The sequence below is a fragment of the Salmo trutta genome, chromosome 37 (genome assembly GCF_901001165.1).
Source record: "Salmo trutta chromosome 37, fSalTru1.1, whole genome shotgun sequence".
In the NCBI taxonomy this organism is placed as follows: Eukaryota; Metazoa; Chordata; class Actinopteri; order Salmoniformes; family Salmonidae; genus Salmo; species Salmo trutta.
In genome coordinates this window covers 17205867-17233409 of record NC_042993.1, presented here as the reverse complement: position 1 = coordinate 17233409, position 27543 = coordinate 17205867, and the positions used below count along the sequence as shown (strand labels likewise).

Below are 27543 nucleotides of genomic sequence, written 5' to 3'. Positions count from 1 at the left end.
TTTTGCGTCGCTTGGATAGGGTTAGTTTTGCGTCGCTTGGATAGGGTTAGTTTTTCGTCGCTTGGATAGGGTTAGTTTTGCGTCGCTTGGATAGGGTTAGTTTTGCGTCGCTTGGATAGGGTTAGTTTTGCGTCGCTTGGATAGGGTTCGTTTTGCGTCGCTTGGATAGGGTTAGTTTTGCGTGGCGTGGATAGGGTTAGTTTTGCGTGGCGTGGATAGGGTTAGTTTTGCGTGGCGTGGATAGGGCTAGTTTTGCGTGGCGTGGATAGGGTTAGTTTTGCGTGGCGTGGATAGGGTTGGTTTTGCGTGGCGTGGATAGGGTTGGTTTTGCGTGGCTTGGATAGGGTTGGTTTTGCGTGGCTTGGATAGGGTTGGTTTGACGTGGCTTGGATAGGGTTGGTTTGACGTGGCTTGGATAGGGTTGGTTTGACGTGGCTTGGATAGGGTTGGTTTTGACGTGGCTTGGATAGGGTTGGTTTTGCGTGGCGTGGATAGGGTTGGTTTTGCGTGGCTTGGATAGGGTTAGTTTTGCGTGGCGTGGATAGGGCTGGTTTGACATGGCTTGGAAAGGGTTGGTTTGACGTGGCTTGGATAGGGTTGGTTTGACGTGGCTTGGATAGGGTTGTTTGACGTGGCTTGGATAGGGTTGGTTTTGACGTGGCTTGGATAGAGTTGGTTTTGACGTGGCTTGGATAGGGTTGGTTTTGACGTGGCTTGGATAGGGTTGGTTTTGACATGGCTTGGATAGGGTTGGTTTGACGTGGCTTGGATAAGGTTGGTTTGACGTGGCTTGGATAGGGGTAGTTTTACATGGGTTTTGGTCAGGGTTAGTTTTGCATGGCTTGGATCGGGTTGGTTTGACGTGGCTTGGATAGGGTTAGTTTTGCGTGGCTTGGACAGGGTTAGTTTTGCGTGGCTTGGACAGGGTTAGTTTTGTGTGGCTTGGACAGGGTTAGTTTTGCGTGGCTTGGACAGGGTTCGTTTTGCGTGGCTTGGACAGGGTTAGTTTTGCGTGGCTTGGACAGGGTTAAGTTTTGCGTGGCTTGGACAGGGTTAGGTTTTGCGTGGCTTGGACAGGGTTAAGTTTTGCGTGGCTTGGACAGGGTTAAGTTTTGCGTGGCTTGGACAGGGTTAAGTTTTGCGTGGCTTGGACAGGGTTAAGTTTTGCGTGGCTTGGACAGGGTTCAGTTTTGCGTGGCTTGGACAGGGTTCAGTTTTGCGTGGCTTGGACAGGGTTCAGTTTTGCGTGGCTTGGACAGGGTTCAGTTTTGCGTGGCTTGGACATCATTCAGTTTTGCGTGGCTTGGACAGGGTTCAGTTTTGCGTGGCTTGGACAGGGTTCAGTTTTGCGTGGCTTGGGCAGGGTTAAGTTTTGCGTGGCTTGGACAGGGTTAAGTTTTGCGTGGCTTGGACAGGGTTAAGGTTTGCTTGGCTTGTACATTTTTAGTCTAGTCTTCTATTAGGCTTCATCAGGATTAAATATTAACCTAAACCAATGACCTCTGGAATACTTACACACTGAGTGGACAGTTAATAGGAACTCGTGACTGACCCTTTAAAAATTATGTATTTGCTTAGTCTGTCAAAATAGGTAATTTCTCACCAGCAGTTGTTAAGTTAACCTTTGTTCTGTCCTGGTTCATGGGATATTGTATGGGTACATTGTTACCCACAAGGTTCCATGGTTCCTTTTTAACACACCCATATTCTTTTCTCAGGTGCGACAGAACAGTGTGCAATGTTAAATTCAACAAAAGCGTTAATGTACTTAACGACCAGTAGAAGAATATTGTGATTATGGTGACCCAGATGGCAATTACCGTATGGTTTGCTGCACGATTTTTACAATTTCAAATGGTCACACTTAAATTGATCAGGGCACACCTCACCACACCTACTAAAAGGGAGCAAACTTACCTCAAATGCTGTTGATGAATGGTGTGTACCTTTTGGAGGCAATGTGTCGTTCGATTCAAACCGTCACACAACGCCGCAAACGTTGAAGTAAACTGAACAAACCCCATGTTTGAGCCATATTGACTGTGTTGTGGTCAGAAATGTTTGGGAATACCTCTGCAATAAGGTCTCCATTCTCTGCGTGCACCTGGGCTATAGCTCCAATCTCTTTGCATTGGGAAAACGCAGCATACAGCTCATGGTCTTGAAGCATGAACACATCCTTGTATGCCATGAACATCTTGAAGGAGTTGACACCTTTCTCTTTGGCCAAAGTCTCCATTTCCATTTTGACCTAGAATGGGTTTAGCAAAAAGCTAATTAGTTTAGCTTGCTTTTCTTTTAAATGCTGAGAGATAAGACTGTTAACATTTCTGTAAAAACCATGTATTGACATACTGTCCATCCCAGCTCTCCATGGAGTCTATTACCACATGCTATTTCCTGTTGGGATGTTATTTAAGCAATAAGGCCCGAGGAGGTGTGGTATAAAGCCAATATAACACGGCTAAGGGCTGTTCTTAGCACGATGCAACGCGGAGTGCCTGGACACAGCCCTTAGCCGTGGTATATTGGCCATATATCACAAACCCCCGAGGTGCCTTATTGCTATTATGAACTGGTTACCAACGTAATTAGAGCAGTAAAAATAAATGTTTTGTAATACCCGTGGTATATGGTCTGATATACCACAGCTGTCAGCCAATCAGCATTCAAGGCTCAAACCACCCAGTTTTTAACTAAAGTAGATATTGCAAAGATTAAGGCTGGGATTTGTCGGATATGCACCCTTTAAAGGCAATTTTCCCACATTGGCGGAGGCAGCATTCACCATAAACACATATTTTGTCTCAAACGGAAATTACCTTTAAATGTCAACTGTGCTATAACGCTGATCGGATTGAATCTACAGTAAGTGTCCCTCATTTTTAAAACAAGTCTGCTATTTTATAAAATCCCTGTAGATTTGATGGCATCAGGCCAGAACAAACAAAGTTCTAAGCCTTGCCCAATCTCACAAAACATTCACAGATCAAGACAAATAAATGAAACATTTCATTCTGGGACAGGAATGTTTCATAATTTTTGTAATAATCTGTACAAATGTAACCTGTTGGATCTGAACCCCGGTCTCTCGCTTGGTAAAGCAATACAGGGTGCAGGGAAGGGTACCTCGTCACACATGAGCATGAGTCTGATGCACACTTTTTTTCAGGATAGAAAATAGATTATAGATATAACAGGGGGCACTACCTTGTCGCTCCACCATGTGACTGCCACATGGAGGGAGTAGTCGCAGCAGACCTTGGCGTCAGCCGTGTCCCTCCACCTATCATAGGCCTCCAGCAGGGACGTGCCTCTCTGGGGGATCACAAAGTCTAGGATCATGGTGGTCCCTCCTGCCAGGGCAGCCTGGGTACAAAGAGCAGGGTTAGGGTTTAGAGAGGTGGTTAGGGTTTAGGGGGGTGTAATGGGGTATATCCAGTAGGGTGGTCCGCCAAATACATTTAAACTCAGTTTTTCACAATTCCTGACATTTAATCCAAGTAGAAATTCCCTGTTTTAGGTCAGTTAGGATCACCACTTTATTTTAAGACTGTGAAATGTCAGAATAATAGTAGAGTGATTTATTTGAGCTTTTATTTCTTTCATCACCTTCCCAGTGGGTCAGAAGTTTACATACACTCAATTAGTATTTAGTAGCATTGCCTTTAAATTGTTTAACTTGGGTCAAACATTTCGGGTAGCCTTCTACAAGCTTCCCACAATAAGTTTGGTGAATTTTGGCCCATTCCTCCTGACAGAGCTGGTGTAAATGAGTCAGGTTTGTAGGCCTCCTTGCTCGCGCACGCTTTTTCAGTTCTGCCCACACATTTCTATGGGATTGAGGTCAGGACTTTGTGATGGCCACTCCAATACCTTGACTTTGTTGTCCTTCAGCCATTTTGCTACAACTTTGGAAGTATGCTTGCGGTCATTGTCCATTTGGAAGACTCAATTGCGACCAAGCTTTAACTTCCTGACTGATGCCTTGAGATGTTGCTTCAATATATCCACATAGTTGTCCTCCCTCATGATGCCATCTATTTTGTGAAGTGCACCAGTCCTTCCTTCCTGCAGCAAAGCACCCCCACAACATGATGCTGCCACCCCTGTGCTTCACAGTTGGGATGTTGTTCTTTGGCTTGCAAGCCTCCCCCTTTTTCCTCCAAAGATAACAATGGTCATTATGGCCAAACAGTTCTATTTTTGTTTTATCAGACCAGAGGACATTTTTCCAAAATGTACAATCTTTGTTTCCATGTGCAGTTGCAAACCGTAGTCTGGCTTTTTTATGGCGGTTTTGGAGCAGTGGCTTCTTCCTTGCTGAGTGGCCTTTCAGATTATGTCGATATAGGACTCGCTTTAGTGTGGATATAGATACTTTTGTACCTGTTTCCTCCAGCATCTTCCCCAGGATCCTTTGCTGTTCTTTGAGTTGCACTTTTCGCACCAAAGTAAGTTCATCTCTAGGAGACAGAACGCGTCTCCTTCCTGAGTGGTATGATGGCTGTGTGGTCCCCTGGTGTTTATACTTGCGTACTATTGTCTGTACAGATGAAAGTGGTACCTTCAGGTGTTTCTGAGGTCTTGGCTGATTTCTTTTGATTTTCCCATGATGTCAAGCAAAGAGGAACTGAGTTTGAAGGTAGGCCTTGAAATACATCCACAGGTTCAACTGTATATACATTATCTGCAGCATCTACTGCACCTTATAATGCTTTTTCTGTTTAATATCCTACATGTTTTTAGTTATGTAAAGGTACAGTATGTTTTAAACTTCATTAAATAGGGTTTTATGTAGCCCACCTGTAATACAGAAAAGACATACAGTGCCTTCAGAAAGTATTCACACCCACATTTTGTTGTTACAGCCTGAATTTAAAATGGATTACATTTAGATATTTTGTCAGTGGCCTACACACAATACCCCATATTGTAAAAGTGGAATTATGTTTTTTGAAGTGTTTACATATTAATTAAAAATGAATAGCTGAAATGTCTTGTTATGCCAAGCCTAAATAAGTTCAGGAGTAAAAATGTGCTTAAAAATTTGCCTGGACCTTTTGCGCCCTCTCTGGATTACTGACCTCTGCCTGCCTTTGACCTGTCGTTTGCCTGCCTCTGTACTACAAGTACAATGTTTCTTCGACACTGTCTTCATCTGGGTCATACCTGAAACCTGATAGAGTCAATAAGTATTCAACCCCTTTGTTATGGCAAGCCTAAATAAGTTCAGGAATAAAAACGTGCTAAACAAGTCAGATAATAAGTTGCATGGATTCACTCTGTGTGCAATAATATAATGTTTTACATGATTTTTTAATGACTAACTCATCCCTGTACGCCACACAATTATTTGTAAGGTCCCTCAGTCGAATACTGAATTTCAAACACAGATTCAACCACAAAGATTAGGGAGGTTTTCCAATGCCTTGCGAAGAAGGGTACCTATTAGTAGATGTGTAAAAAAAATAAAAATGCAGACATTAAATATCATTTTGAGCATGGTAAAGTTATTAATTACACTTTGGATGGTGTATCAATACACCCAGTTACTACAAAGATACACGCGTCCTTCCTAACTCAGTCGCCGGAGAGGAAGGAAACTGTTCAGGGATTTCACCAGAGTTTAAAGGCTGAGATAGAAGAAAACTGAGGACGGATCAACAACATTGTAGTTACTCAACAATACTAACCTAATTGACAGAGTGAAAAGAAGGAAGCTTATACAGGATAAAAATATTCCAAAACATGCATCCTGTTTGAAACAAGGCACTAAAGTAATACTGCTAAATTTGTGGCAAAGCAATTCACGTTTTGTCCTCAATACAAAGTGTTATGTTTGGAGCAAATCCAATACAGCACATTAGTGAGTACCAATCTCCATATTTTCAAGCATAGTGGTGGCTGCATCATGTTATGAGTATGCTTGTAATCATTAAGAACTGGGAGTTTTTCAGGATAAAGAACAAACTGAATGGAGCTAAGCACAGGCAAGATCCTAGAGGAAAACCTGGTTCAGTCTGATTTCCACCAGACACTGGGAGATGAATTCACCTTTCAGCATGACAATAACTTAAGACACAAGGCCAAATCTACACTGGAGTTGCTTACCAAGAAGTCAGTGAACATTCCTGAGTTGCAGTTTTGACTTAAATCTACTTGAAGATCTATAGCAATACCTAAAAATGGTTAACTAGCAATGATTAACAACAAATTTGACAGAGCTTGAAGAATTTTGAAAAGACTGATGTGCAAATGTTGCACAATCCAGGTGTGGAAAGCTCTTCGAGACTTACCCAGATAGGCTCACATCTGTAAGCACTGCCAAAGGTTCTTCTACAAAATATTGACTCAGGGGTGTGAATACTTATATACATTTATTTGTGAACATCTTTTCACTTTGTCATTATGAGTTGTTTGTGTGTAGATGGGATGGGAGAGAAATAAATACATTTAATAAATGTAGAATTCAGCCAACAAAATGTGAAATAAGTCAAGGGGTATGGATACCTTCTGAAGGCACTGTCATTATTTTTGTCAGATTTTACTTGTGAATTTTCCTGATGCAGTGAAATCAAGCAAACCCGATTAACCCAGAGATAGCCTACACACCGTGCAACACAAAAGTATTTTCACCTTAGTTCCAATATGGAAATCATCTACTGCTTTGGTGCCCATAAATGCCAACTCCATGTGGGTATGGGTATCGATACCACCTGGTATCACCAGTTTATCGGTGGCATCTATGACGGTAACTCCAGCCGGGATTTGGAGATTTAATCCGACTTCTTTAATTCTTCCGTTTTCAACGTAGACATCGCTGATAATGGAACAATCCTCGTTCACAATTTTCCCTCCTTTTATAAGAATCCTGCTTTGGTTTAACATTGTTTCTTTTAGAAGCGCTGGGCATAGGTCTATGTCAGTTAGATATGGGTTACACAACAAACAAATATTTCAGAAGTGGACACACCTCTCACAAAAAGAGAAAGAGAAAAAAAGACATTCCCAGGAAATAGCCTAGATTTCGCACTATTTAGCAAACTTGACGAGGCTTGCAGGGCCCAAGGACATTACTTCCAGAAAAAAAACGTTTCACTCTATTTATCCAGATCACAGATGGCAAGCATGAGCAAGTTAAAATTGTCTGGTAGAAAGTGACAAAGAAATGAACTTGCAGTAAGCCTAAAGTGTGTGTGTTTCCATGAAGCTCCAGGGACCACCAATTTTATGTTGGGCGGTCAGCCCTTTCCACAAATAGGCAAATGATTAATGGATTGCTGACTTCTTGCTTTCCAACATTCCCAGAACATGAGGTTAGTCTGAGGTTACAGCCAGAGCCAGCCCTTGGCTTAAGCGGTTGCCTAGGGCCTCATGCGGTTGCCTAGGGCCTCATGCCGGCTGCCAGGAACTCAGCTGGGGTCTCAACTTACTGTTGAGAGTTAGAATAGTAGAATACACAAGGTGGAAATTTGGTTGTGCATCAGCAGTATTCCTCTTGTTATGTCAGTCATTGACTGTCACTCAATTAACACGTCAGCTAACATTGTTTAGATTGTTAAATTAGTCTACCCAGCAGCTATCTAAACTTGTAGTAATCATGGCTGAATTACCGACCAAACACGAAGGAAACCAGACCTCCAGAGGGACCACATTGATATTGTTATTTACTCTCACTCAGATATCATATTAACAAAAGTCATGGCAAAAGGTGTAGAATTTCAGGAAATTAGCTTTAAAACGGCAAAAATGTCTCTCCACCCCATTGCAAAATGTTTAGAATGACAGAAAACGTGCTTTAAAAATGCTACATTTTCTCTTTGCCCCATTCTCTGCCCACTAGAAGCTGACCAAAGTGTATTTCTGAGGATGCATTCAGTAGGTAAACTAAAACCACAGACTTTCAGATAACATTGTGATATTCTTGGAGCACTCAACACGTCACATCTCTTTGTCTCCTGAACCGTTTTTGTTGTTAGCCACTGGGAGAGATTAGCATTTCAGTGCAGTGGATTGGTTGTCAACAAGAACATCACATCAGTTCAGTTCCCACAACTTTTTTCAACCATTAGCATATTAAAAATAGAATAAAAAAACAGAGACATTGGAGAGACAAAGATGCATGTGGTAGGGAGATAAGACAGTGCACAGGGCTTAAACACCTAACCTTCACAGTACTGCAATAAACAATAGCATGTGACTTAAGAGGATTTACATAAGATGAGAGCCCTAATCAGTAGAAGACAAACCAATGAGGCAGCAGCGGCATCTTGTAACTAACAAAAACTCTCGATGCGGCATGAACAAAGTTCCGATTCAGGGTGGATTTAGAAAGCTGCCGCTGAGCCTTGTTGTTCCCTGTACTACACAGGTCAGGTGTAACTGTAAAAAAAAGATATATATCCTGGGAATGCTAAACCGAGCAGAGGGTGATATAAATTAAAAAGTGCCAAAATGGCCATTGTTCTTCAAAGTGATTTGATTGTTTTTGGTTTTAGCTCAGAATGTCCTAATTTTTCCAATCTTTGTAATACTTACTTATTATTTACTGGTATAACAGTTACACTTTTCCCATTTCAATTTAAAATGTTCTGGCAAAACAGAAAATGCTTTAAACTATTTTCTAATCCTATTGATCCCCTTCATTACCTCTGTGTGCTCTAATAAAGGGAGTTCCTGCTTCTTCCTGGTACTGCATTATCTTTTATACCTCTTTAGCATCTTTTTTATGCTTACAGATGTCTACAAAAATGTGTTTTGAAAGAATGCACATTATAGGGAAAGCATACGTGCTCAATCTGATTCATCTTTTGTTGTATGTTCTTTGCCCCATAAGGTTTCAGAAGTGTTAAGGAAACACAGACATCCATAGACCCAGACTGGTAGATTGCATTTACACTAATTGTTGCCCAGATGGCAGTGTTCTCTTCAGATTGAAAAGACATTGAAAGGACTAATATAAATTTGTCTCATTCTTTCATAATCCTAGAATCATAAACTACCATAAACAAACCAACAAGTGTTTAAAATGATTCCACATTTGAATTACATGATTATCCTATTTATGTCAAATGATCTTAACCTGAGTAAACGTAATACCTAGACTAGAGTAAACAAATCTCTATATTGTGTTGGTTATATTGAAATTATATTGCATTTATTTGATATATAGTAATAAAAAATCTGAACTGGATTTTAAAACGGTATTCCTTATTTCACTCATACCCTTGGAAACACACAATCTCAGATACTGAAAGAGAGATTTCAAATGATCAGTCCTCCATACATAATGATCTATCAATTATCTGTAGATGATCTGTAATCAATAGAACTAAGTGGAAAAAATTGGGACTGTATGGAGGTGAAAACGCACTGCGACAACAGTACTTCAAAACATTTGTCAATCACATTGTTGCAGCTCAAGCATCACAAGGCAGGCAGCTGTTAAGCAGACTCTAAAAATGTTAAGCTTCCAACAATGGAGAGGCAGAAAATGTGAAGGGAAACAATTAAATTACGCCTTGCATGAAGTTTGCTTTTCATTTTGTGAGGCAAATTTAGTGCCATGGTTAATCATTATGCTGTTGAACACGATTTGCAAAAATATTCAAGAGCTTTTTGTGCCTCACTGCCCCTTCTGTATTGAAAAATAATGGGCCTCTATCCAATTAAAACCTGCATTAAATCTCTAAAGTATTACATGCACTTTAGCAGTATCTCTCTGATGAGGCTTTTCTGTATGTGCAGATGCTGACAGAGCCTCAGAAAGGAGAGCTTTTTGACTGACTGCTCTCTCTATTTCAAGCATTGGATTGTATTGATACAGAGTGTTCAACCCCCTCCACTGAACCCCTGTTCTGAACCATGTTTAGTTAGCCTAGTTAGCCTACTCTGTGGCATGAGAAATGATGCATGTGATACTGCACTGTACTGTAGGTAGAAGTCAAGGGAAAAAAGCATAATATTCTAACATGATATGTTTTCTTCAGCTTGAATATAACCTTATTAACCACCCTATTTTTTAAAATAAATGTTGTATTTTCAAACCAATTACATTTCAACCAATTTCTTGATAGTCTTATTTGATCAAGAGCAGAATGGCCAAACTATTCCAGAACATAATGTGATTCATTGTTCTGTAATAAGGGCAACATTCCAACATGTGAAAAGATGATTTATGTGACCATCTGCTTTGTTTGATCTTAATTTAATTATCTTTTTTGGTAGCTGAATTTGCGTATACAGGCCCCATTCAAAAAAAGAATCATCTTGAAAGGTGATGCTGGATATGCCCCAGTATAGATCGATCCCCTTCACTAGTACCACTGCATTTGAAATCCGCTGCCTCATTTCTCATTGATAAAGTGACCAAATATGAGAAAACATAACAGACAGCTACTGTAGATGTTCTACAACCTCACTATCTCCTCATGTTAATTAAAAGATTTGCAACTACACATGTCTGAAGATAATCAAAATGTCTTCTCCTCTCAGTCCCAGATGTCTCCACGCTGTTGCAGAGCTCGTTTGCTGCAGCAATCTCATGTTTATTTAGAATTAATCAATCTACCCACAATTGAGTTAATTAATTAGTGTTTTAATGCTACACTTATAATTGCAAGGCAGATGAATCCGTAGACAAAGCAATCAAATTAATGCAGCAAATATAACCGATTATTGTTGTTCAAACGTATATGTTACCAGAGGGTTTGGATCTTCGTCTGTCTCAGACAGGGTATTTTTCCAAACACTAGATGGCACCATTGAGTAACATTTCAACTGGTTTGTCCTCTGTCTGTCACAACTTGAATATCCACACAATTTGCAGTCCTAGTGTCCTTATTGAGTTAGTTTACATATATATAGACTGATGTAAGATATATGGGGACCTTTATGACACCTGCAGTTACAGATGCATGTCAACTTGTCTTTACATTGATGGGCAACCAAAGTAATGATGATGTAAAGGTCGATGGACTTCTCAACCAGACAGTGTCAAGAGCAATAACACCCTGTTTAAAAAAGAGAGTGATATTTACATTCTTATCATTTGGAAATCAAAGAGGACATTTCCCAGTGCCTTTAAGTTGACATAATATTTAATCTGCTTTTTCCGTGAGGTATGAAACATGACCTCATGTTTCCTCTAAATGTCACAGGGTTTGTGTTCTCTCCAGGAAAACATTCACAAAGGATTGGTAGTGCTGAGCAGAGCACTCCATTTGATTTAGTCCATGCAGTATTAAATACTTCAGAATAAAATTCCCACAAATGTGAATTCCCAACATATTGATTCTATATACACCGAGTGTACAAAACATTAAGAACACCTGCTCTTTCCTTAACATGGACTGACCAGGTGAATCCAGGTAACAACTATGATCCCTTATTGATGTCACTTATTAAATCCACTTCAATCAGTGTAGATGAAGGGGAGGAGACAGGTTAAAGAAGGATTTTTAAGCCTTTAGACAGTTGAGACATGGATTGTGTATGTTTGTCATTCAGAGGGTGAATGAGCAAGACAAAAGATTTAAGTGTCTTTGAACAGGGTATTGTAGTAGGACCCAGGCACACCGGTTTGAGTGTCTCAAGAACGGCAACGCTGCTGGGTTTTTCACGCTCAACAGTTTTTCGTGTGTATCAAGAATGGTCCACCACCCAAAGGACATCCAGACAACTTGACACAACTGTGGGAAGCATTTGAGTCAACATGGGCCAGCATCCCTGTGGAACGCTTTCAACACCTTGTAGAGTCCATGCCCTGTCAAATTGAGGCTGTTCTGAGGGCAAAAGGTGTTCCTAATGTATTGTACACTCAGTGTATATGTCAAGGAAAAACAAGTTAAAGTTGTCCAACAATGACTATACACTTACACCATTAAAAGTGATTTCACATTTTTAAATAGCTTTTTTAAATGATTTAATTTACTCTTGTTGACATAATTTGTATTGAGGTATAGTGCGCAGTCATATCCACCAGCACATATATTTTTTGTTAACATTTTAGTCATTTAGCAGACACTCTTATACAGAGCAACTTACAGTAGTGAGTGCATACATTTCATAAATTTTTTTTCCCATACTGGTCCCCCGTGGGAATCAAACCCACAACCCTGGCGTTGCAAACACCCTGCTCTACCAACTGAGCCACACAGGAATTCAATGACTTCTACCAAGTCTTAATACTTTTGTTTACTAATGTTTATATATTTTCAGGCATTTCAGGAATATACTTGAATCATTTCACACCCTCAGTGAAAAAAAAACCCAATGATAATTCTCTGCTCCTTTTAGTTGATCATTACTGAAGATCTGCACAGATGGATATGATGTGATGAATAAGTATGCTATCGTATTACTGCACTGCTCTACTAATACACTCTGCACCACAGATTCCCTCAAAGATACTCTGACTGAAAAGAAGTGTTTTGGGACCACAGTTAGAATATCTGGAGATATAGATATATCACATGAAATGAAGGTAACTTAAAAAAACACAGATTATAAATCAGTGTCTTAAATATATTTCTGTTATAGTTATTTGGGTGTGTTGGTTACTAAATACTTAGCTATTCACAATTATTCATATGTATACCTTCTGGTGTTAAAAAGCAGATCTCCACTTCCTGTCATGTCTGTTGGCTTTTCCCTGTCGTTCTGTCCTCCCTGTCCTGTTGTAAAAAGGCAGCCCTATAGAATCACAGCATTTCAACAAGTACATCACATGACTTTCCACATAACAAGTGGATGCAATGCTCTCTTCCCTAATTTCCGGAGAGCACTGTAAGGCACTTTTTTTACCGGTGAAGAGGGAATGTAAATACAGGATTTAGAAACATTAGATGGTGTGTTGTAAAGAGAGGTGTTGAAGAATACCTTGCATCACATACTCCATATTTACAGTGTAATTCAGTGCAGCTGAGAGACTGTTTTTTAAAATTGTGATACAGTTAAATAGTTCAATTATGACAATTTTGGCACGTCATTTATTTAGCATTGCTTTCATTAGTGCATGAATATGGAGATCTGTCTGTTGTTATTTTGCCATAGTACAGGGCAGAAGCTAAAAATGATCTCTGGACTATAGCGTCAGTGTATTTTTCTGTAAGTACTTTCTGGATGTGTTGTTTGGAATTAAAGTTTACATGTAGTGGTTTGTGTGTAGGCTACCAGTCAGTCTGTACAAAGTGGGCATATGCTGTCTTTTTATAGCATACTGGTGACTACAGTATCTAAGCTTTAAGACTTTGGGTTGTCGCCTGGCCCCCAATTCCCAGCATGCTTTGAAACATGTAAGTCTCTTTTCAATCAGTTTTCGAGCATAGCATCGATATTGGCTGTGTTTGTGGCAAGAGGAGGCGCTTTGGCGGCTTGATGTGAGAGAACTGTCATGGGAGGTTTCAGCTTGACCCAGCTTAAACACACCCATGAAAAGAAGAGGGAAACAAAAAAAACTACCATATTTAACCAAATCTGCAGCTTACTCCCTAAAACACACGATAATGATATCCTCTTAACGCGCCATGAACACTGGCGTATTACAGCGCTCATGGCAGCGGCAGCCAGCATTCAAGATGGCAGAAAATAACAACAACAATTAAAGCCGTGAGACCATTGTTCTCTCCCTCTCAATTCACCTTCAGTTGTTTTCTCAAGAATAGTAACATTATAATGAACATTGTGACAAAAATAATTATCTATAAACCTTACAGAGGATCATTTTTCATGATGAAATACTGTTGAATGTTAAACTGTATTTAAGTAATATGTTTGTAAAATGGCGTCAACAGACAGCTCTGCTTCTAGCTCCTATGCATACTACTAAATTAGTTCCTTATGATTGTCAGTTGGTTTAGAATCCATTAGTAGCTCTTTCCTATGTGTTTAATAACATCTCATCACAAGAGCAAGAACAGATCTTTCCTTCATGAGTTTTACCGTGTATTTGTTCATTATTAGGTTAGCCAGAATAACTCTCTGACGGTTCCTCCCTCGCTCCCTCCTTCTTTGCATAACTAAAAATAGATATATCTTTCATGATGGGTTTCTTGTTGTTTTCCAGAATGTTAATTAGCGATTAGTTGGAATAATTCTCAAATTGTCTCTTTTTTCTCAGTGGAGGATAGTCTGTTATTTTAATTAAGCAGAGGTCAGATGTATTAACTCAGCAGGAGAGTTTGGAGTGAAGCGGTGGAAACCAGCAACAACTCTGCATTGTACCACATCGCTGCCATGCACATTTGTAATTTCTACCCCCCTGATTCACAGTTGATGGAATGGAAGAATCTTTGGGGTGGTATGGTGGCTGGCGAGGGAGGAGTTTTGTTTCATGTTTTTGCTGCTCACTGATTCTTTTTGATTAGTCATTTGATGCTGCTCCCCCCTAGTTTCCCCCTCCTCTAACCAGGACAATGATATGCTGCTCCCCCCTAGTTTCCCCCTCCTCTAACCAGGACAATGATATGCCGCTCATCGACACTACAGTAGTAGGCTTGATTACCAACAACGACGAGACGGCCTACAGGGAGGAGGTGAGGGCCCTCGGAGTGTGGTGTCAGGAAAATAACCACACACTCAATGTCAACAAAACAAAGGAGATGATCGTGGACTTCAGGAAACAGCAGAGGGAGCAGCCCCCATCCACATCGATGGAACAGTAGTGGAGAAGGTGGAAAGTTTTAACTTCCTCGGCGTACACATCACGGACAAACTGAAATGGTCCACCCACACAGACAGCGTAGTGAAGAAGGTGCAACAGCGCCTCTTCAACCTCAGGAGGCTGAAGAAATTTGGCTTGTCACCTAAAACACTCACAAACCTTTACAGATGCACAATCGAGAGCATCCTGTCAGACTGTATCACTGCCTGGTACGGCAACTGCTCCGCCCACAACCATAAGGCTCTCCAGAGGGTAGTGAGGTCTGCACAACGCATCACCGGGTGCAAACTACCTGCCCTCCAGGACACCTACACCACCCGATGTCACAGGAAGGCCAAAAAGATCATCAAGGACAACAACCACCCGAGCCACTGCCTGTTCACTCCTCTATCATCCAGAAGGCGAGGTCAGTACAGGTGCATCAAAGCAGGGACCGAGAGACTGAAAAACAGCTTCTATCTCAAGGCCATCAGACTGTTAAACAGCCATCACTAACATTGAGTGGCTGCTGCCAACATACTGACTCAAATCTCTAGTCATTTTAATAATAAAAAATTTGATGTAATAAATGTATCACTAGTCACTTAAACAATGCCACTTTATATAATGTTGACATACCCTACATTACTCATCTCATATGTATATACTGTACTCTATCTACTGCATCTTGCCTATGCCGCTCGGCCATCACTCATCCATATATTTATATGTGCATATTCTTATTCATTCCTTTATGCTTGTTGTGAAATTGTTAGATTACTTGTTAGATATTACTGCATCGTCGGAACTAGAAGCACAAGCATTTCGCTGCACTCGCATTAACATCTGCTAACCACATTTATGTGACCAATACAATTTGATTTGATTTGCTCCTTAGGTTCCCCCTCCTCTGACTGGGATGATGATACAGCCCCACACGCAGGCTATTAGAATCAGCAGGTTGTTGTCCCCTGCACCGACAGACAGGGCCTCAGCGAACGCTGACTGACTGACACACGGAGACCGATAGGGAGATCTAGCAGGTGCATTTGACTTGCATTCCTCTGATCTGTAGCTACACCAGTGGACTTGTCTTCTTAGCTCGCCCTGTAATAAGCTGCTTCAAACATCAGTATATGCTGATAACATCTGGAGTATGTCGTTTTTCCTTTTCAGAGAGCTTCTTTTATTTTCTCCCACTTTTTGAGGTTTTAAGAAAATGTCAGTTGAATCATATCTTAATGCTTTGATAATGGGTTCTTTTACATGCTCGGAGCAGAACAGTTACTTCAGTGTCTTAAATATCTAGTATATGGAAGAAATTAGAAAAAGTCTCATAAATGAAATTTGCTCAGGCCTTGTTTTGCCAGAGTGGGTGTAGCTGAAGCCCTATGCAACCCAACTTGACCACCATACAGAGACATTTCATTGTTTCATGAAGAATTATTGCCAATCAGACCAGAATACTTCAAATTGGACGAGTATCTGTAAATGACAGTGTTGTAAGAGCAAATAGTGAGGTTACTAAGTGGAGTATGAACAGGCTAGAATCCTACAGCACTACAAGGACTGGAGTCACTGTAATAGTGGAATGATGTTGTTTTCTCATTGGTTTTATTTCACTTTGTGTTGATGGTAATCTATAAATGTAGGTCGCAAATGATGTGCTAACAAATCTGTTGTTCTGCCCCTGAACAAGGCAGTTAACCCACTGTTCCTTGCCTAGTTAAATAAAGGTAAAAAAATAAAAATCTGTCACATGAACCACAATCAGAATAAGATATATGCAGCATGCCAAGAAGGAGGAAGCTTATTTCCCCTTTGATTATTACAGAGAGAAAGTTATTCAGGTGAAACAAAATTCAAATTCATTGCAACTACACTTATTTCAGAATAACAAAATACTGCACAGTAATTTCACACTATTGCAGTACAAGCCCAGAAGCATGTGCAGTTTTGAATAGACCAGGGGAACTTGTGGCACTACCACCCACTTAAGTCATTTAAACAGCGTGAGAGGGAATGGCCAGGGGGCATATTCAAACAGCCCTGTGGCGGTTCCATGTTACTGTCAGAGCGACCGCAGAGCAGCGAGCCACAGACAGTCAGACAGTAGGAGCAGCTGCAGGTTTGTCTTGACCTAGTTATCCTCAACGGATAGAATAGAAGAAATATAACCACCACAAACAACAACAACAGTTTGATGAAATACAAAATATACATTTTTGGTAGCTCTCTTTTTATAATGAAGTGGTGGAGCGAGTACATAGAGACTGAAGCCTAATGGAGGATAGGGTTGGGGGAGTTCTTGTACAGAACATTACTGGGGGCGGGGTCTGGGTAACAGAACATTACGGGGGGGGGTCTGGGTAACAGAACATTACAGGGGGGGTCTGGGTAACAGAACATTACAGGGGGGGTCTGGGTAACAGAACATTACGGGGGGGGGGGGTCTGGGTAACAGAACATTACAGGGGCGGGGTCTGGGTAACAGAACATTACGGGGGGGGGGGGGTCTGGGTAACAGAACATTACGGGGGGGGGTCTGGGTAACAGAACATTACGGGGGGGTCTGGGTAACAGAACATTAAGGGGGGGGTCTGGGTAACAGAACATTACGGGGGGGGTCTGGGTAACAGAACATTACGGGGGGGGTCTGGGTAACAGAACATTACGGGGGGGTCTAGGTAACAGAACATTACAGGGGGGGTCTGGGTAACAGAACATTACGGGGGGGGTCTGGGTAACAGAACATTACGGGGGGGTCTGGGTAACAGAACATTACGGGGGGGGTCTGGGTAACAGAACATTACAGGGGGGGGTCTGGGTAACAGAACATTATGGGGGGGGTCTGGGTAACAGAACATTACGGGGGGGGGTCTGGGTAACAGAACATTACGGGGGGGGTCTGGGTAACAGAACATTACGGGGGGGGGGGGTCTGGGTAACAGAACATTACGGGGGGGGGTCTGGGTAACAGAACATTACGGGGGGGTCTGGGTAACAGAACATTACGGGGGGGGGTCTGGGTAACAGAACATTACGGGGGGGGTCTGAGTAACAGAACATTACGGGGGGGTCTGGGTAACAGAACATTACGGGGGGGTCTGGGTAACAGAACATTACGGGGGGGGTCTGGGTAACAGAACATTACGGGGGGGGTCTGGGTAACAGAACATTACGGGGGGGGGGGTCTGGGTAACAGAACATTACAGGGGGGGTCTGGGTAACAGAACATTACGGGGGGGTCTGGGTAACAGAACATTACCGGGGGGGTCTGGGTAACAGAACATTACGGGGGGGTCTGGGTAACAGAACATTGCGGGGGGGGGGTCTGGGTAACAGAACATTACGGGGGGGGTCTGGGTAACAGAACATTATGGGGGGGTCTGGGTAACAGAACATTATGGGGGGGGTCTGGGTAACAGAACATTACGGGGGGGGGTCTGGGTAACAGAACATTACGGGGGGGGGTCTGGGTAACAGAACATTACGGGGGGGGGTCTGGGTAACAGAACATTATCTGCATCTCAAAATAGATCCTTGACTAATCCTAGAGTCTGAGCTCCATACTCCCGTGATGCTCTCTGGGAGGAGAGCTGGACTACTGGTGGTGGATGGGGGAAGGGGGGGGGGCCCTCAGTTCTTCTTCCATGGGACAACACACTAGATCATGTTTGGGTATCCCCTCTGCCCTGTACGACATCTTCAAGTCAAATCAATACTGTGTGAGGTGATGGTCAACAGACGAGGCTCATCTAAACAAAACAAATTCATTTCCCCCTCGAATGTCACTTACTTACTATTCACAAACCGTCAACACAAACCGCTAGGCTAGGAGGATATCCTCCATTCATCTTTTAATTAGTTGGTTTGCATTGGCTGCTGGTTCTGGAAGTGGCCGGGCAGGCAGGAGGATTTGTTGTTAATTTGCTGAAGCAAAGCCTGTAACCCAGTGTTGTACTGCTCCACGCAGGCTGCAGTCCCCTTTGATACAAGCTAATGGAGCCCCAGCAAGCAACATAATATACAGCCCAATGAAAAGCCCACTAATTCCAAATCATCTTAAGGAGCGATGTGTGCAGCAAGAGAAAGAACCATACAATGACTAAAAAGAAAAACGAGCACACAAAACCCCCATATGATTTCTGTTTTGCCTGGACATGAATCCCAGTGTGTTTCAACAGAATCATTGACTGTCATTTACTGTAATTGATTAAATGAGAACTACTTCACACAGATTTTCTGTGCACAGCTTACCAACTCAGTGGAACCAAAAGAGGAAGTAAGATCATGCTTCTTCTTAACATTGTAGGACACCTCTTTCATTTGCTCATAGATAGTGAGATCAGTGGAATTTGGTAAGCTTGGTACATTGTTTAAGTATAGTGCATCATAGGCTATAGTATATTTTTGTTTATTGTGAAACTAAGCAGTTGTACAGTATATTGTGTCCACTTCAAAATGGCAAAACAGTGAAGTTCTGTTACGTGATTATTCATTTACCATACCCATGCTGGCATTTTCTATATGCAGTTTCTTTCTTTTGTGAGCTTGACCTTTCATGTGACCTCAGCAAACAGGACGCTTGTTTCTCTCTTGGAAGAAGATCATGTTTGATTCTACATTCAGTACCTTTGGAATAAAATAAAAAAGACATAAATAAACATTATTGTCACGTACACCGGATAGGTGCAGTGAAATGTGTTGTTTTACAATGTCAGCCAGAGTAGTATAGCAAACCTGGAGAAAATTTGCTCAAGGGCACATCGACAGAATTTGAAAGATTATTTCTTTATTAGACAAAAAAAAAAAGAAGGAATATTAACATTCGAAGGACGATTAGTTAGTAATTTTAGGTGAAATGGAAGCACTGGGCTGGGACACCAATGGAGCACACAGTACACAGCGTTTATGGAGGACAGACTTCAACAGGGTCTTGTCATTGGCACTCTCTCTAAGTGACAGGGCTGCAGTGGAAACGGGTCTAAAATTGGCCAGTGGGTTATTTTTAGAGTTGGCCGTAGGAGAGAAAAGTTGCCAGCCTCACAACTAGGTCAGCTATAAAGCTATACATGTCGGTGAGTTAGTATCACAGCATCTCTGACTGGTCCAACTCTTCTGTAGGTTTTCACTCCAACCCTAATCTAGCACACCTGGTCTAATTATTAGCTGGTTGATAAGCTGAATCAGGTCAGTTACAGCTGGGGTTGGAACGAAAACCTACAGAAGGGGTAGCTCTCCACGAACAGGGTTGGAGAGCCCTACTGTACTCTACAGTACTGTACACTCCCCAGCCTTTTACTGTGTCAAGTACAATACCACTAGGTCAGGACTACTATAGTTACTGATGAAAAAGGAATTAACAACATTAAACCAATCAACATTAACCAAAGCACATTCAGTATACATTATTACTATCCCCTAACCACCTCATTTTGTTAGGAAATTACATCCTCCCTCTATCCTGCATTACTGGAGTTGCTCTTGAAAGTAATGTATATTTGTACAGTCATATTATAGTCAAATCACAGATCATCATGACTGTTTGTTACCACTGAGCACACAAACCTTTTACTGGTCAGAGACTCAAGAGGTAGAGCAAATGTCCATGATAGAATTACTGTAACAGATGTAGATGTGTTCATTAAATAATGGAGAGTACAGGTTAGTATATTTGTGTGATGTGCAACTGTTAAAGTACTATGGCCTCCATCTCAACTCGGACAGGTAAACAATCTAATTGATTCCCACTAGTGCCTTGCTGGACTGGTTATCATTATTTCCAGTTAAATGCGGTCCTATTCCAGTGTTTCCAGAACAGACGAGCACATCATCTGTACCACTGAAAACATGTCAAGTTAGAGCGAGTCATTTGTGGTGCTGAATGACAAGTACCAAGTACAGACTCCTGCTCAGTACTCTGAGCGCTCATTAGACAACACATTTTCAGAAGTCACAGAGCTCCTATGTTTTTGTAGTTTTGGTGGGGAATAAACAAATACTGCTTGAATACTGCAATGTCAAGAATGAGCAGAAGGAAGTTAAACCTGAATTGACATGTCTCATACAGCTGACTGTTTAGAACGTTGACAGCCATCTGTGTGGATTCTTTTCACTCCCACTAATGAGCTACTGGTTGAAGAGACCCAATCTACACAGGCCTGTCCCATGGGCCCAGTGCAGCTGCTGGGAACACACACACACACACACACACACACACAAATGCATTCTTTCAGACACACTCACACACACACATATGCACGCACATACACAGACTATACCAGTTTCCTGCCGTGTTTGAAAGTGTACTGTAGCTAACTTATATGTGAAGTCACACATGAATCTAAACTAAAAGTGAATGCATTGCACAAAACCCCAGGGCAGTGTAGAGGACAGCACAACATGTTGTGAGAGTTCCACTGAGACTTAAATGATTTAACATACCTTCTGTGTTTGTGTAAATTGGTGTGCACCTGTGTTTGTGTGTCCGCATGTGTTTGCACGTGTGTGTTTCGTAGGCCTATTCTTGTGTGAGAGAGAAAAAATCATTTGTAAAGTGTGAAGGAATGTAGCCAAGGCAAGAATGTGTTATTAAGTCAAAGTTTGTCTATTGTAGTCTTTCCCCTCACTAATATTTCATACAAGTTAATGCTATGACAATGAATATAGCAGCAACTATTTGATCCCGATCATGTCTAGAAGCAGATGAGCTGGGATGCTAGCGATACAGCAGCTGAATAGGACTGACAGGAAGTGTCTAATCAATGTCTCCCAGGACTGGAGACCGAGCCGCTCGCCTTTGTTTCTTTTTGTAAATACAAGCCTCTTTAACATCACAATATAATCCATTATCTCACTCAGCAAGGTATATTTTGGGGAGTCGCCGTTGCACAAAACATACATTTTATTTTCCGTCTGCTTGGAGATCACTGGGTTGAGATCTAAAGTCATGCAAATGTTACAGGAGGGAAAAATACTGGCAAACGCATTTCTAATTATTCCATATCAGCAGATTTGCAAGGAATAGAATGTATTTATATTTTTTTAAAGAGAAGAGTTTATGATCAGTGAGAGCTTGGGCATGGCGCTGTTTAGGAATTCACAGCATTTTGATCTAATCACAAAATCAAAATATTCATGAAACACAATGATATCTCCGTCAGGCAGGCGGCCGGCCATTAATTTAGAAATCCAGGTAATTTATTAACGTTTATCAAAGGTTTAAAAAGCCTTCCACTGTGTTTGTAATGCAGGTTAGGAGAGAGGCAGTATTGTAAAAGTGATTCCTGATGATTTATAATGGTGTGGGTGTCGCTGCAATTTGGGCCAGGTATTCAATTAGAATGGATGTTTAATTTTCAGCTTCGAGATATCCAGTTAAAAGTTATATTCAAATGGTATTTCCCTAGACACTACACACATATCTATTATCAGCTTGTAGGCCACAGCACATTTGATAACTCTGGTTTTTGCTTCTGTCATTGTTACACCGTAATGAGCCATCCTGGGTTTCATTCCCCCTTTTACTATAATTTACATTTACATTATAGTCATTTAGCAGACACTCCTATCCAGAGCGACTTTGTTAGTGCATTCACCTTAAGATAGCTAGGTGGGACAACCACATACAGTCATAGTAGGTACGTTTGTCCTAAAGTAGCTTTCAGCAAAGTCAGAGCAAGTAAAGGGGAAAAAGTCAAGTCCGAGTGTTACAGTAGTTCTCAAACCTTTGAAGAGGCAGAGTTTCAGATGTTTGTGACAGGGACTCAGATGTGACAGGGACTCAGATGTGACAGAGACTCTGCTGTCCTAGATTCAGGGGAAGCTGGGTGCCAGGACAGAGAAGACCTTGGACTGGGCTGAGTGGGAGCTCTCCTCCCATAGGGGTGGGAGGGCCAAGAGACCAGAGGTGGCAGAACGGAGTGCTCAGGTTGGGTGTAGGGTTTGAGCATAGCCTGAATGTAGTGAGGGGCAGTTCCTCTTGCAGCTTCGTAGACAAGTACCATGGTCTTGTAGTTGACTGGAAGCCAGTGGAGTGTGCAGAGGAGTGGGGTGAGATGGGAGAACTTAGGAAGTTTGAACACCAGGCGGGCTGCAGCATTCTGGATAAGTTACAGGGGTTTAATGGCACATACGGGGAGCCCAGCCAACAGAGAGATGCAGTAGTCCAGACGGGAGATGAAAATTGCCTCGATTAGGACCTGCGCCGCTTCCTGTGTGAAGTAGGGTTGTACTCTACAGATGTTGTAGAGCATGAACCTGCAGGAGTGAGTCACTGCTTTGATGTTTGCAGCGAATGACAGGGTGTTGTCCAGGATCTCGCCAAGATTCTTTGCACTCTGCACTAGGGGACATCGTGGAGTTGTCAACCATGATGGAAAGGTCTTGGAGCGGGCAGGCTTTTCCCAGGAGGAAGAGCAGCTCCGTCTTGTCGAGGTTGAGCTTGAGATGGTGGGCCGACATCCAAGTTGAGAGATCTGCCAGGCACCCAGAGATGTGTGTCCCCTCCTGGGTGTCAGAAGGGGGTAAAGAGAAAAGTATTTGAGTGTCATCCACATTGCAATGATAGGAGAGACCATGTGCCGAGTGACTTGGTGTATAGAGAGAAGAGGAGAGGGCCTAGAACCAAACCCTGGGGGACACCAGTAGTGAGAGTATGTGGTGCAGACACAGATCCTCTCCACGTCCACCGCCAGGTAGGATGCAATCCAAGAGTGTGCAGAGCTTGAGACGCCCAGCCCTGTGGAGAGGAGGATCTCACATGGATTAAGGGCTTGTAAGTAAGCATTTCACGGTAAGGTCTACACCTGTTGTATTCGGCACATGTGACAAATAACATTTGATTTGATTCAAGTATTGAAGGCAGTGGATAGATCTAGGAGGATGATAGCAGAGGATAGAGAAGCAGCTTTGGCTGTGCGGAGAGCCCTGTGGCACCGAGAAGAGCAGTCTCGGTTGAGTGACGCGTCTTGAAGCCTGACTGGTTAGGGTCAAGAAGATCATTCTGAGAGAGATAGCGAGAGAGTTGGTCAGAGACAGCACGCTCAAGTGTTTTGGAGAGAAAAGAAAGAAGGGATACCGGGCCGTAGTTTTTGACTTCAGAGGAGCCGAGTGTTGGTTTCTTAAGGAGGGGAGCGACTCGGGCCATTTATAAGTCAAAAGGGACACAGCCAGTGGTCAGGGAGGAGGGGATGGGGTCGAGCGGGAAGGTTGTCTGGACCTCTCTAGTCACAGGATTTCATCTGGAGAGAGATGGAAGAAAGAGGTCAAGGTGTAGGGTAGTTCTATGTGAGTGAGACCAGTGGGCTCAATAGGCTGAGTGAATGACGAGCGGATGTCGTCAAGGGGTTGACAAAGTTGTCCGCAGAGAGGGAGGCAAAAGGGGGAGGGGGGGGGATTAAGGAGGGTAGAGAGCTGGAAAATCGTTTCCTAGGGTTAGAGGCAGAAGCTTGAAATGTAGAGTGATAGAAAGTGGCTGTAGCAGCAGATACAGAGGAAGAGAAGGTAGAGAGGAGGGACTGGAAGGATGATAGAACCTCCAGAATTTTAGCTCAGTTGCCCTCAGCCCTGTTCTGTAAGCAGCCCTGTTCTGTAAGCAGCCCTGGTCTGTAAGCTTGCAATGAGTCACTCAGCCACGGAGCACGAGGGAAAGGCCATGCCGACCAGAAGGAAAGGAGAAATAGATTTGATTTCTTAAAGGTAAAGTGCAGTCAAAATCGGGTGTTTTGTATCATATTGTACAGCAGATGATGATGCTAACACTGTAATAATGTATTTTCTTGATAGTTGCTGGTTGAAAATACAATCTACACAGGACTTTCTAATCAGCAGGTTTGATTGGGCGGGAGTTTTGGCTTTCCATGGTGACATCACCATGCTGAAGATTGATTAATGGACCAATAGGAGTTCCAACCCTCTCTGGCAATAACAGCTAGTTTTCAGTTTTCCCCTCTACACTCAGACCATTTCCTAGCAGTCCTAGCAAAATTCTTGCTTGACAAATAGTTTTTTTTTCTTCTAAAAAGCTTTTTTTGCCCATTTTAATGGAAATCTATTACAGTAAGGTACTTAATTGTTACCCAGAAATAATTTGATATTGATATAAAAAAAATGTATACTCGCAAGAAAATAATATGAAGATTGTTTCCCCTCTGCCCCCCACCATCCCCCAAACACAATCCTCCTCCTCTTTATCGTCATCATCATCATTATTGTCATCTGCTGTAGCTCGTTCAGTCATAGCATTGTCGTCTTACTGTCTAAACTGGCCTGATAGGTTGACTATATGTCATACTGTATGTGAGCTTGAGCTATAATGTCAAGTTTCATATCCACTGAGTATCGTACACTTCCTGTGCGGTTTCAGGGATGGACAACTCCAACCTCCACATTACACATAACAGCTACAGGTAGAGGAGCATCTGTGGAGCTTTTTAACACACACACACACACACACACACACATACACACAGTCATTAACATGCTCTACTATATTTATTTAGGGAATAGGTTAAGAGACAAAACCAAATCTAATTCAGTTAATTGTTCAATTGTATCGTACTGTTTTTCTTTAATACATCAGAGAATCCTTTCTACATGTTTTGAATGTGTGAAGAGACTCTCATCTCATCAGTGAAAAATCATGAAGGTGGTTCAGGCGTTTTTTCTTAATCAATTCGCTCTCTTGTGTTCAGATGATATCTCATTGTACATCTAGCCGTCTCATGGAACCCAGAAAGAGATGTAGATATCATTCCATTGTTCCACTGAAAGCGTACGTGGAAAACGAGTAACTGGTAGTGCGTCTGGATGTCATTGTCTCTGAGATATTGCTGCTGAGTGAATTCAAAGAGCCTGAAGCAGAGCTAAGCTGAGCCACGAGCTCTGATCGCAGCCTGATAACCACAGGACAGATCAATAAATGTGTTGTAAAGGTTAACTGCTGTTATGTTGTATGTTGTTATTGGACTACGTCGGTCACGGTGAATGATACTGACACCCTTTCTCCTCTTCCTGTTCACTGCTGCAGGTTGGGCTGAAGTGGAGGAGGGCCATAGACGAGGGTCAAGTGTGGAAGGGTTGAACCTGTCGCCTTCTGAACCAGTCATCCATCCGCAAGAACCTAACGTGATTCCTCATAGCTTCAGCTCATGAGTTCAGGTTGGTTGGGCTACAGTGGACTATATCCTTGTCTTTATTGTTTAACTAAAATATCAATCAAGATATTAATTACATCATCAACATCTATAGCCGCTGACCATAGTGGATGCTACAGTATTTTGTTAAATATAGTACGCTCCTCTCTCTAAATGCCATAGAGGAACAGTCATGACATTAACATACAGTATATGGGGCTGAGCAATTAACAGCTTGTGCTGTACTGTAGCTACTTGGCTGCTTGTTGATGACTTTGTCTCTTGTTGCTGAGGTGCGTTAACTTATCGGTCCTCAAGGATTATCACTGCTACCAAATTACATAACTGAACTAATGAGTTACATACTCACACAGATTCTACTGTATTCCCAACGGGCCGCCTCAGTCACTGCCTGAGTAAAATACCCCAGTGCTCCCCGAGGTCCCTTAACATAACACATCCCTGCCTTCCTGTCTCTCTGTGGAAAGGAGGTAGAAGGCTACAGGGAAAACAGAGGGAATTAAGACTGAATGCAGTGGTTCTTTTTACCTGAAAGGCTGTGCTGAATGAATGGTACACTTTAATAGTTTTCAGTGGGATGTTTCATTTTAGCCTCGTTAAACCTGACTGAATGCCATGCTCACCATTGTTTCACTTGGCATTCAGTCTGGCGTACCAGTCTAGTTTTATTAGAAGGTTGATAGGGAGCAAGTGTCTGCTTACTGTACTGTACTGTAGCCTACACTATTGTTCCTGATGTACTTAATGTTAAGTAAGGCAACAGCTGCATGGGGTGAACATTTCTATTGTAAAACATCATTCATGGAATAAAGTTTTTTTTCTGCATAATTTTTCTCCTGGATGGTAGACCAAATATTATTTTACCCCATCCAACACTAAACAGCATGACTGTTGACATTGTGATACGACTGAAACTGAGACCAAACAAGCACTTGCTATAGAATAACACTTAACTGGCGGTTTGCACCACTCCTCTCACAGAGCAGAAAATTGAGGTTGTGGTGTCATTTGTATTCACGGCAATATTGCTCTGCAAATAATAGTCTGGTTTGTTTAAAGTTTCATGTTCAAGATGCAAGTAGTTTCTCAACCTTCCACCTCGTTCATTTTTTATGAACACGGCGTCATGCGTAGATCTGTAGAGCAAAACCCCAACTAGCTCACAGATTTATACCAGATAAGATTAACAACTAAATAGTGTTGCTGTTATTTCCCTTGAATAGGCTTTAGGAAGGCATTAACTCAAACATGAAAGCTGCTAGTTTCCTCGCAGTGTATTTAAATATTAGTCATGGCTGTTCACTGAGGTCTAAGTTATTACCTGTTGTATTTATACCATGTGACACTGCAAACAGAGACATGAGGTCTTGAGATGATTACATTTGTCTAGGAATGTAGTCTACTACACGAGGGGAAGAGAAGAGGAAGCCTGCCCAGGGAGCCTTTCCAGGGAGCCCGCCCAGGGAGCCCGCTCAGGGAGCCCGCCCAGGGAGCCCGCTCAGAGAGCCCGCCCAGGGAGCCCGCCCAGGGAGCCCGCCCAGGGAGCCCGCCCAGAGCCCGCCCAGGGAGCCCGCCCAGGGAGCCCGCCCAGGGAGCCCGCCCAGGCAACCATGTCTGACAAAAACACTCATTAGATTCCATACCACTTTACGATAAGGTACCCTTATATAGTTTATTCCTTAACATCATACAAGATCGCACAACACTTTACATTAAGGTACCCTTTTCAATCCTAAGGGT

The 27543-nt window shown here is 42.3% G+C and overlaps 1 protein-coding gene across 1 annotated transcript in view; it reads right to left on the bottom strand.

The window, feature by feature from the left end:
• Window positions 1–7232, bottom strand: part of dpys (dihydropyrimidinase) — a 53366-nt gene extending 46134 nt beyond the window's left edge. The window contains exons 1-3 of the mRNA XM_029736336.1: window positions 6640–7232; window positions 3211–3369; window positions 2072–2251 (exon numbers count right to left, since the gene is read on the bottom strand). Coding sequence (XP_029592196.1) covers window positions 2072–2251; window positions 3211–3369; window positions 6640–6891 — 591 coding nt within the window. The 5' untranslated portion in view covers window positions 6892–7232. The remainder of the gene's footprint in view (window positions 1–2071; window positions 2252–3210; window positions 3370–6639) is intronic.
• Window positions 7233–27543: the final 20311 nt, after the last annotated feature.